This window comes from Polypterus senegalus, chromosome 13 (genome assembly GCF_016835505.1).
Source record: "Polypterus senegalus isolate Bchr_013 chromosome 13, ASM1683550v1, whole genome shotgun sequence".
Classification (NCBI taxonomy): Eukaryota; Metazoa; Chordata; class Cladistia; order Polypteriformes; family Polypteridae; genus Polypterus; species Polypterus senegalus.
Window position 1 is genome coordinate 47,516,020 of NC_053166.1, and position 12,299 is coordinate 47,528,318.

The 12,299-nt window shown below is 39.0% G+C and overlaps 1 protein-coding gene across 1 annotated transcript; it reads right to left on the reverse strand.

Annotated features, from left to right (window-relative positions):
• Positions 1–4,817: 4,817 nt before the first annotated feature.
• On the reverse strand, positions 4,818–12,047 carry gdf9 (growth differentiation factor 9). The gene is made up of 2 exons (XM_039776061.1): positions 11,325–12,047; positions 4,818–7,112 (listed from the first exon to the last, which is right to left on the reverse strand). Exons 1-2 carry the CDS (start codon positions 11,683–11,685, stop codon positions 6,172–6,174), a joined length of 1,302 nt encoding a protein of 433 aa, XP_039631995.1. The 5' UTR covers positions 11,686–12,047; the 3' UTR covers positions 4,818–6,171.
• Between the last annotated feature and the right edge of the window lie 252 nt (positions 12,048–12,299).

Here is a 12,299-nt window from a genome sequence, read left to right on the forward strand (position 1 = left end):
TGCTCAATTGGGTTTAAGTCAGGCACATACTGCTTAGAATTAAGGCCAAAAAGTTCTATCTTGGTCTCATCAGACCAGAGAATCTTATTTCTCACCATCTCAGAGTCCTTCAGGTGTCTTTTAGCAAACTCCATGCGGGCTGTCATGTTTCTTGCCTCTCCTCAGTGTGTGGAGACAACCAGGCACTGCTCATCACTTGTCCAATGCAGTCCCCCCAGTTAAGCATGGCGGTGGCAGCATCATGCTGTGGGGGTGTTTTTCAGCTGCAGGGACAGGACGACTGGTTGCAATCGAGGGAAAGATGAATGCGGCCAAGTTCAGGGATATCCTGGACAAAAACCTTCTCCAGAGTGCTAAGGACCTCAGACTGGGCCGAAAGTTTACCTTCCAACAAGACGATGACCCTAACCACACAGCTAAAAAAACGAAGGAGTGGCTTCACAACAACTCTGTGACTGTTCTTGAATGGCCCAGCCAGAGCCCCGACTTAAACCCAATTGAGCATCTCTGGAGAGACCTAAAAATGGCTGTCCACCAACGTTTACCATCCAACCTGACAGAATTGGAGAGGATCTGCAAGGAGGAATGGCAGAGGATCCCCAAATCCAGGTGTGAAAAACTTGTTGCATCTTTCCCAAGTAGACTCATGGCTGTATTAGCTCAAAAGGGTGCTTCTACTAAATACTGAGCAAAGGGTCTGAATACTTAGGACCATGTGATATTTCAGTTTTTCTTTTTTAACAAATCTGCAACAATTTCAAAAATTATTTTTTTTTGTCTGTCAATATGGGGTGCTGTGTGTACATTAATGAGGAAAAAAATTAATTTAAATGATTTTAGCAAATGGCTGCAATATAACAAAGAGTGAAAAATTGAAGGGGCCTGAATACTCCACTGTATATATATATATATATACTATATATATATATATTAAATATCCATCCATCCATTATCCAACCTGCTATATCCTAACTACTGGGTCACAGGGGTCTACTGTAGCCAATCCCAGCCAACACAGGACGCAAGGCAGGAAACAAACCCCAGGCAGGGCGCCAGCCCACCACATATGTCTTATATATATTTCTCTTCTGGTTCATCATGCTTCCTCTTCAAAACCAGTCCTGCCCACACGCAGCCGACACAGCATTTCTCGATTCCTATTCGTCCTCTTCCAAACCCTTTCCCACGTTGCCTGTGGCCTCCCATACACCCCCACACCCATAGAATTACTAGACACTGCATGACCAGCAGCGTAGTATATCAATGTCGCCGCCATATTGCAAGTGGTACTGCTGTGGTGCGAAGTAATGGATAAAGATGTCTCACGCATGTGCTGCTTGGGATTGTAGAAACCACTGTACACTCTGAACCAGATCCCGGGGGATTACATTTCATATCGAAGGCTGAACAATTGTTTTGGTTATATTTGGCCATTAGAAAATCCCATTTTATAATCTTAGCACTCAAGGTCACCTTTTTAACAAATTATAGATTACCAAAATGTATTACTCTTAAACTTGTTGAATTCAGTACACAACTGCTGCAAGAATGATCTATTTACATATACTTTGACCCTCATGGTTTGCTGTTATGCCAAACACTCCAACCTCCCAGTGTTTAAGGCTTAATGTAACGTAAAAGGGAATGCTGGGTAGATTGCAATAACCAAAAAAAATAAATAAAAAACACTGCTCCTTATCTTCCCATTCTTTGTGTGTTACTTACAGTAAATACCAGCCTGAAACAAGATAAAACGTAACAGAATATTTCTTTTTTTCCAACTGGTGCAAAAAACAAACTTCAATAAATAATTCCAGAAATAGTATGTCCCCAACTGGGATGGATTGGGACTATTAAAAATTAGTGAGGGAAATGGTTGATTAAAGAATAAGTTAAATGTAATTGGTAGGATTTAACCTAGATTTCTTGGGTGAAAGGCAAACATCACAACCTGATTAGCATGAATTCTCTGTCGAGAGATAATACTGTAGTATGTCATACTGTAGAATGTCATGCAGCCCTCAGTTTTTTGAAATCATAGCTCTTGTTCCTGGCTTTTCCTGGATATTAAATTTACAGTGGAGACTGGAAATAAATTGTGTTTAGACTAAAAAGGATCAGTGATCCTAGTTCATTATGAGCTATTATGGGGTTAGGACCATTCACTCTGATCCTGTGCAGTCTCAATGGCAGGGCACGTCCTAAAGTTATATGTCAAAACCTGAATTATGGTATGAAGTACCTGTGTGCCAAATTTCAGTTCTGTGGCTTGAAAGATAAAGCTTTATATGAAAACCAAACTATTGTGTACCCATTTATTACCATGCAAACTATACACATTTGAAATGGCAAAAATAAGAAAAAAACCCAACATGCTCACAAAGATGGTCTACTGCAGTCACTTTGTTGTGTATTACAGTTATAGCACAACAGTTCAACAATAAGGAGACTGTGTCTGATCATGTTTCTGTAAAACAATGAATTACAAGGGACTGGCAGTATGCATCATCTTTCTAAAGACATCAAACACTCTATGCACACCATTATGCAGTGTTTATATGCAAAACTCCTGCATGTTACAAGTGGTATGAACATACATTTTTGGAAAAAGGCCCATGGGGCTCTTCAATTGTTTTAACTTATTCGTTTGGAAAAAAAAAAGGTTCACTTCCTAAGCTCCCCCACCCTACTTTCACCTAGGAAAAGATGTGAGTTTATCTAATAATTTCAGTATTTTTCAATTCATATTGAAACAGTTAATTGGAAGATTATTAAACATGTGGAATCTCTTTCTCTCCATCCAATCTTCCTTTTCTTAATCAAAAATAAGACTGCTTATCTCTGAACATAATCCCTTTCCAGTAAAATGGTTTTCCTTATGATATTCACAAGCATGTAGGTCTGTCTTCATTGAAACAGTAAAAAAAAGTTATGCTACAAGGCGGTTTAATGCAGAAATAAAAGTATTCTGAAGGTTTTTACTCCAACCAGTTTAACAAACAGTGTGCTATTCTTTATTTAAATTCATCTCCTTGTTTAGTGAACCCTTTCTGAATTCTCTTATTCTGTTAAAATGTTTTTTAGTATTTATTCCACACTTTTAAATGCTTAAGTTTCCAGTTTTTTTTTTTTTATTTCACTCAATTTGCCTAAATTTTCCTGTGATGTACAGAACAGAGGTGTCTGGGCAGACAAACTCCCAGAAGGCACAGGTAGTTCGATGATAAAGGAAATGAAATTAGCCTTTGATATGCTATATTTAATATGCAATGGAAGGGACTACAGAGTTCGTTAAGACATTTCAGAAGAATGTCTGACACTGGCCTTTCCAGTATCGTAAAAAGCAGAGGGAAACCACCCTAGTGTAAGCATCATAATGGCTTTAAAGTAAATAGCTTTTTTTCAAGGTATCGTCAGGGAGGAGGATACACTTCTAGCTGGAATATGCCCATGCTAACCTTTTAAGTGGGAAAGAAAGGTTGCTCTCTAGAAGTGTTCCTCTAAGGTTATGAGAATGAGATAAGGAAGGCAGTTCAGAGCCAGAACTGAAAAATAAAATTGTGCTTGAACTGCATTTATTATGGCTACAGTGTTCAGTCCGATCAAGAATATATTGGATGGTTGAGCTATAAAATGTGGAAGATTACTCTGCAATAAAATTGCATTCCGTTCATTGCCCAGATAGCAATAGGTGTAACACAGGAACCATTCCTTAAGTTTTCCAGCAGTCTTTTGGATCACATTAACTTAAAAAAATAAATAAATAAATAAATAATAAAAAAAAAAAATCTGCAGTTAATCTGGTAGTAGCAGACCCCATAATTTTTCAGCCGATAATATGATGCATTAAAGAATGTTCAGCAAGGCCTTGGCATGCATTTGGCCTAGGCCAACATGTTTTATATTCCTACACGACTCTTGTAAAATAATAATAAAAACCCCTAATACACAAGAAGGAGGAAGTAGTGGTTAGCAGTGCTAGTGCCACCTCACAGACCCAGCGTGCTGGGTATAGATCCCACACCTGGTCGTTATTGGTGTCACATTTGCAAATTTTCCTTCCATCTGCATGAGTTTTGCTCCCACATCCACAAAGACGTGCATCTTAAGTGCCAATTCTAAAAGGTACCCTGTTTGAGTGTACCCTGCAAAGGACTGACACCATCTTTACAGCTGCTTCTTACATTGTGCATCATGCTACTGTGATATGCTTCCAATCTTTTTGACTGTGGCTTGAATCACCAAGTCTGAGAAACCCCCTCTTAAACAGTGATACAATGGGAAACGAACACAGCTCTTCCTCTACTCTTTGCGCATCAGCTACTAGCCTACTGCCATGTTGTGTATTATGCATGTCGCGTGCAGTTTCAAACATTTAAAAGACCGCACTGCGGCTGCCCTAGTGTCTCACTGTCTTGTCTCTATTCCCCCTGATATCCTCTGCTTTATTATGCTGTACTCAAATAAAGTTTCTGTTTCTTGAAAACTCTGAATGAACCTGTGCAATTTTGTGACCCAAGCGTGACAATATAAAATAGATTGGCACTAGCTCCTTATTACACTGTACTGGAAAAAAACAATGAACCAACAGTGTTTACATGGTATTTGGTTGCCTATTTTCAGAAATAGTGAGCAAAAATTTAAAAAAGGTTAAAACTGTATTTTTGCACGATGCTACCATATTTCAAGAGTAAGCAATAAAAAGTCAAATTCAGGCAATATCAATGAAAAACTAAGATAAAACCAAAACTTGTCAAAAGGGACTTTATGAAGATTTACCAATCTTCAAAAGGTGAGCAGCTCTGTTTTTCACTAGTAAGCAACAAGAACTTTTTATATATAAAAATTGAAAACATCACTTATTACAAGAGTTAAATAATTCAGTGCCAAAGACACAAGGTCATTAAATCAATGTGTTCTTTACAGTTCCACTAAAACTACTAAGACTTTAATTTAAACTATTACAATTTGAAGCTGATATAGTGCCAAATCTAACATAAAAACACAAAGAGAAAGTACATTGGATAGTTTCAGCTTCAGAAGAAAACTCTGCAGAACAATAGTGAAGCTCACAACAATAAAATGATTTAATGACAGGTCAAAATGGTGACATGTAAAATGTGACAAGGTGCTTAAAACATATGGTGAAGACAATTTTAGATGGTGCAGTTTGTGCAAAGCTTCAAAACTTGATATTTTTCCTTAGATATATTGGATTTTTCCAGAATAGCATACCAAGGCTTTTTGTCATCCACTAGGATTTTTTTTAGGATACCTTCATTTTTACAAGTTTTAATTCTCATTACAGAAGGAGGTTTTCCTCTCTCTCTCTCCAGAAATTGTATGCTCACTCTCCCCACAAAAAAAAATTAAACAATTCAGGAGAGCATTTTATAATAATCAATACAATAATCAGTGAACCTAAAGGCAAAAAATTGCAATGTGCAAATATTTTTCACATTTGCCTTGTAAAATAAACAAACAGCCAGATTTGTTACAAGCACTTTACACAGATACATAACTTGTGCTTTGTTAACAATGTTGAATATCAAAAACTATTTACAATAACTTATACAATATTATTAAACACAGATTGACAAAAGTAGTAGTTGTCACAATTTAAAGACAACTTTTATTCTGTACATCAGGAAAACAGTTGTCCATTAGACAACTGTTTAAATCCCCAGATATAAAAACCACAAAACCAGGCTAAAATATTACATCACAATTAAGAGGATTAAAATCTTGTGTGTCCAGAACATTTTCTCTGTATAAAAGGATTTGTCAATCTGTTTCTAACAAAACAAAAAAAAAAAAAAAAAATTAAAAGAAAACTGAAAATGGGAAAAAGACATTTTCCACTCCTAAGCATTCACATAATCTACTTTAACTGGCTATCACTCATTCAGTATTTGGTGGAAATGTGTGTTAATAAATAAAAAAGGCACCATATACATATTCCAAACAGGTGAAATGACTGGGGTGTCCTCTCTGGTCAGTATTAACATTGCAGCTCCCTCTTCTGTTGTCAAGTTCATTCTCTCTCAGCCACTTCAAAACTCACTCCACAAATTTCCTATCTCTATAATTGAAACAGTATAATGAAAAATTCTGACTCGATACCCCATAGAAAATAGTGGAGCCAGTTCATGCTGGCGGATTCTTAATGCTTCAGCGGCAGGTACATTTGGTAGCTATCATGTCCTGGTACTCTTTGTAAGCAATCGAACCATCATTTTCAATTGTTAAAACACTTAAGGGATTATATTCTGAAGGGACACAGGAAGGTCTTGGCACTGATGAGTCCAGTTTTTCATAAATTATATTTTGCACCATAGTGTGGACAGGAGACCCATATCGGTGGCCAATGGCTCTTGGACAAACCCCTTTGCAGTATCGAGGATTATACCTGTGTGGTGCAATTATCCAGTGGTCCCAATTTAGTTGCCGAAAGCTCACCCTAAAATCTTGTAGCTCACATTCATCTGTGGGAAACTCAAAGTTCCGGTAATGTTCGGCAAGGCTAAGGGCTTTAGCTGGAGACTGATGGGACAGAGGCTTCTCACTTGCTACATTCCTTCCAAGTGGCAAAGATCTTTTTTTCAAAGCTAGTGAAAGAGAGGAGTGGAGGTTAACCAGGTCTACAGCAGACCTTTGTTTTTCTGAGCTCAGAGTTTTTTCATCAAGTGTCCATCTACGGTAAGCTTGTTCACTGGTGTCATTCAAGTACAAAAGAAGAGGGGGTGGCTTGAGGACTTGTCCAACAGTTTGCTCATCAACTTGCTGGCTACCATCTTTAATGCAAGTAAAATTGACCACAATGTGAATGTTCTTCATATAGGAAGCAAGCATGGGTTGGAGAAAGGAGGTAATGTCTACCTCAATCCATTTGCGCCGATTCCTTCGTTCAATCTGGACATGGATGACTGACTGCTGGACACTAAAACATACTTGCTTGTCTGGGCTTTCCTGGCCCTTGATGTGTAGGTAGCAAACCAATGAAACTGGTGGCACAAATACTTTATCAAAAGAATAGAGCAGAACAGACTTGAGTAAGTGCTCCTCAGCTGTTACACGGTCTAGTCTGTAAGACAGGTCTTGAGAAGAGAGACCTGCAGAAGAGATATAAATAAATGATTCATACCAAAAATCTCTCTTAGGTTTTCTTTCTAACAAGCTAAATATTGAAATGGTGGTTAAAATAAACCCATCACACAAAAATGCATATTTCAAATTTTGAAGTTAATCTTTAAAACAAAACAGAAAAATATATTTTTAAATTAAATGTAGGCATCACATTAATGCACAGTAGATGCTTGCATTGCTATCAAGGGGACTGGAGTCAAATTTCAGCCCAGTTCATCTCATGAGACAATCTGGTTTATTAACGATCGGCTTAGCATTTAACAATATCAAAATCCATGAGGCTAGCATCAAAGCAAAGTTTGGAATGAACAGTTCCCTTGCATTAATGGATTCAGAACTTCCTAAATGGTAGGTGAGCTTGAAAAATAAATATCCGACAGTCTCTCCTCATTCACTGTAACACACTGGGTTATGCTCTTTTCACTTTTTTTATGCTCACATACTGTTGTGATCGGACTCAAATTCCACCAAGTTTGTTCATGACACAAAAGTAGTTGGTCCAGTTAGAAAAAATGATAATACGGTCTACAGGATGGAGGTTAAACTGCTTATGGGATATTGTAATGAACACAATCGGTCTCTCAACTTCAAAATAAAGGAAGCAACTTGAAAGGGTTCATCTCCCTATTGAAGTTAAACAGATTGCTAAGGAACTGGCAGAAAGTCTGAGTGTTTCTATTACTGAATATGTAAAGCAAAGAAGTACAGTAGTAAGCGCAGCTGCTTCACAAATTCAGCATCCTGGCTTTGAATCCTGCACATAGACTTGCAAACTTTAAATAGTGACTGTGTGTTTTTTTTCTCATGCATCTTTAAACATGTTTAGAGTAACCAGTTAACCTAATCTATACTAGCTGTGTGAATGTGTCCATGAGTGGGCCATACGATAGTCTGACACCATGTCTGTGGCCCGAGTCCTGCTTTGTGACCAATGCGGTTGATATAGGCCTCCATCCCCTCATAAGCCTAAGCTGGACTGAACAGTTTGAAAATATTAAGGTGTTAATTACCGAGGATCCCTCATTGTCTATCAATATCACCTATCTTCTTGAAAAGGCTGAACAGCACCTTCAGTTTCTTTGGGAAACTGCTCTTTGCAATAAAGATCAGGAGGGACCAGCAAAGTAATTAACCACTTCACAGTCTATGTTGGTAATGTCAGTGTGGTAGACCAAAAAGCCCTGCAGTGGGCTTTCTACCATTCATTTAAGACCGTTATGACAAGAGATCCCTGAAAAACTCTTTGCCTTGTGTCCCACACACCATGGTAACAAATGTGTTAATCAAATCACGTGTATACAGTACATTTGATTTCATACCAGCAGACATGTACAACTATTTTTTATCCTGAGACCATTACACTAATTAATGCACATGTGAACATCTGCCTACCTGAAGGCCAAGTCTTCATTGTGTTCTCTAGTCATTTTGTGTTCAGTGTCACACATGATGTATGACAATATACATGATACTTAACATTTTTAATTTGATGACTTATGTATCGATTGTTTTTTCAATTTGTTTAATAATTTGTGTCTACTGGGTTATGTTTTACCATGAAGTACACTGTTGCTGCACACTTGCTGTTTCTCCATTAATGAGACTAGTAACCAACATTTGTTGTAGTGAAAGTCATAGTGACAACCTGACTCAGATCCCAAGTCCTATGAGAGAAACACTGGAATATGGGAGTCCTCTGCTATTTACAATCTCATTTCTACAAAATGAAATAGTTGAAGCAACTGAATTTGAAGTGAGACATCATATCATGAATGAAGGGAATTCACAGAAATCAGTTCTTATTCTGGAATTCTAATAATTTCAAAATAAAGGCAGTATGGCACGAATGACAAATGTACAGTATTAATCATTAGATACCTACATGCCACGGACGCTGCATTGAAATAAGAGAACTTTTAAAGTACTTATTGCTCTCCACACTTTTCCACATACCTACACATTTTTAAACAGTGATTTTGACCAGGCTATTCAGCCCAATACAACTTGTCAATACTTATTCATCTAACTTCTACAGAATACCATCAAGTCCAGAACTTAGCCCCCAGTAATATCATCACCCAGACTACTTGCAAACTTATTGCCTCCAAATACAAATCAATGATAAGATTTAGTTCACTTTATTGGGCTTCTTTATTCTACCTTTGGTTGCGGAGTCTGAATATTGTTTCATTTCTTGTTGAAAATATAAAACAAAGAGACCAAATGTTGTATACTAGCACATTTAGAAACTTAACTTCCATCCACCCATTCTCAAATCTACTTAATTCAATTCAATGTCATTGGGCCCTACAAACTATGCCAGTAGAACTGATGCAACAAAGGGCACGGCTGTAACCAGGGTGCCAGTCAATTGCAGGGCCCAATCGTAGACACACGGGCCAATTTGGAATTACCATTTAATCTAATATGCTTATATTTGGGGATGGGGATGGTGGTGGGGAATTGATGCAGGGATGGAAAGCACATGTAAACTTCAATGGCCATGCATGAAATTTGCATCCAGGATGCTGGATCAGAGCTGACCATTGGGAAACCATGCCACACTGTTTAATGCAGAGTACAAATAAGATATGCTTATCAAGATGCAATTTAAAATATCAATGATCAGAAGTGAAGATGTTGAAAGTATGGTCGTGAGGGCAGATGGTCACTGTCCATGCATGTAATGCTTTTGGGATATACCTTCTCAACTTACCCTGTTGGATGAAAGAAATGAGAGGTCTGCAATTCAGGAACAAACCATTCAAAGATGTCGACAGCTTTAAGTACCTCAGATCGATGTTTAATGCAGGGGGTGACAACTTAAAAGATGTCAACACAAATAGCTGTAGCATTAAATGCTATGAATGACTTGGATAACCTCTGGAAGAACAGGAGTATCAAAACAGAGATAAAGATGTGGCCATTATTTATAATACTGATTGCTCTGTAGAGTTGTGAAAGCTGGATGTGAGGGAAAGGTGTGGGTTGAACTACTTTTTGAAGTGACAAAGGAAAATTCTCTCTGTGCATCTGCTTGGAAAGATCAATAAAGAAGAAATTAGAAAGTATCTAAACCATAAAAGTGCAGTTGGTACACCTACACACCAATGGCTTAGCCATGTACTCAGAATGGACAAAAACAAATTGCAAATACTACACTTCACGGCCGTGTTGATGGAGTTACCAGGAGAGGATGTCTGAAACAAATATGGTTCCAGTTGGCACCAGTAGAATTCAACGATACGAGTCTCCCTGTTTTGTGGGCTGCACATGACAGCCGTCAATGGCGCTTGCTTACTTTTAATTTATGCGAGAACCTACATGAATGAGGAGTGATGAGCATATCATATAGAGATATGGCAAAGAGAAGAAACCCTGTGAATAAGAAGGTTAAGAAAATGGATGGAATAATGAATCCAAAATTCCTACACTGCTTACAGTGACTTTATAACTGTAATTAATATGTTCCAACTACAAGATCAGATCAAAGAATACCAGAGCACCTAACAAATCTTCATTTTCTTATTAGGCTGTATATTAACGCCTTAGCATCCCTTACATAAGTTTTATTCTGAAGTGGATTTTGGTAGGCAAGACTTGTGATAAGGATAGCTGGTTTAGATTTCAAAAGTCACATTAACAATTCAAAAAACCCATCCATCCACTTATGAAAACCACTTAATGCAACTATGAGTTACTAGGATTGGAGAATATCTTGACAGCATTAATTAAAAATCTAAGAGCATCCATGCCCATGGCAGGACGTACTCATTTGTGAGACTAAAATATAAACGGGTACATCTCTGGCTTGTGGGAGAAGAGCAAAACACCCCCGCACACAAAAAAGGGAGAACATCCAAATTCCACACATAAAAAAATGACACACCGGGATTTGAACCCAGGTCTGGAGCTGAGTCAGCTGTGCGGACTGTGGAACTACTGACCCCAGTGCTATTATTTAATTTACCAATAAAGAACTGGATTGAGTGGATATGAAACGGGATGGACTTGTGCCTCAATCAGAGAGCTGAACTAATCGTTTTTGTATACAGCACTCTGCTTGGTTCTCATTATTATCATTTTTTTAATAATTACGATAGGCAATACTAACCAACCGTCATGAACCATTGCTATTTGGACGCTATTTAACAAACGCGTCGCCAGGCTCTACTCACCGCTACTCTTTTTCGGGCACTCTTCTCTGGGAGCGAACAGGCGCACCGTGTTGTACAGATGTCTCACCCTTAGTTTGGGCACACCTTCGTGGGTCGCAGACATCCTGTAGATTCGTTTCATGTAACGCAGGTACCGCGAATCGGGTCGGAACCGCGGGCTGGGTTCCTCCCAGCCATCCTTATCGTATAAAGCCTTCAGCAAGGACGACAGCAGGTTACCCTGATGGTCAATGGATTCGCTGTCGCCGGACAGTGTATCAGCAGCCCGCTTTGTCTTGCCTGGCTGGCATAAGGCTTGGGTCCACCGCAGGCACAGAAAAAAGCACGACACGGAGAAGATACCGCTCCACATCGGACCCATGGCTGGGAGTCTGTGAGGGGAGGTAGACCTGTAGGGACGAACTCGCGGCTTAGTCTCGAATCGACCCAGGAGGGCGCCTTCGGCCTTCCTTCCAGAGCAGCTTTAACAGTTCACGTGCGATCAATCAGCGTAGGTCTCTCTAATTAGGGGTCTGGAGATGCCGGGGCGTTTGGGATGGAGACCGTCAAATCAGCGAAAGAAGTTCAAGCAACTCGGGCAGGTGCACAGAACTTGGGTGGGATGTTGTTTTGTTTCTGTTTACATCTTTCCGGATAATTATGGATACTCAGAATTGTTCTGAAATGATTTTACAGGCGTTTAGAACGCATACCAAATGCCAACATTTATGGTTTTATGCTCATTTTCTTTCGTGCTTCCAAACAACGTGACGGCGTTGCTGGTATTACATACGCACATAAACACTAGATGGCGCTGTTGCGGACGCTATGGTGTGCTTTTCTGCAACGTAAAGCACGCAGGCTTCTTCCAACGGTCGCCTACCCGCTCGATTCCGTATTTAATGTGTCATTATTAAGATTACCCGATGACACAGTGGTGAGCTTTGGCGGTTTAGTCTCTCCGTCCAGTGCCGGCCAGGTCGCTGTCTTTGCAGA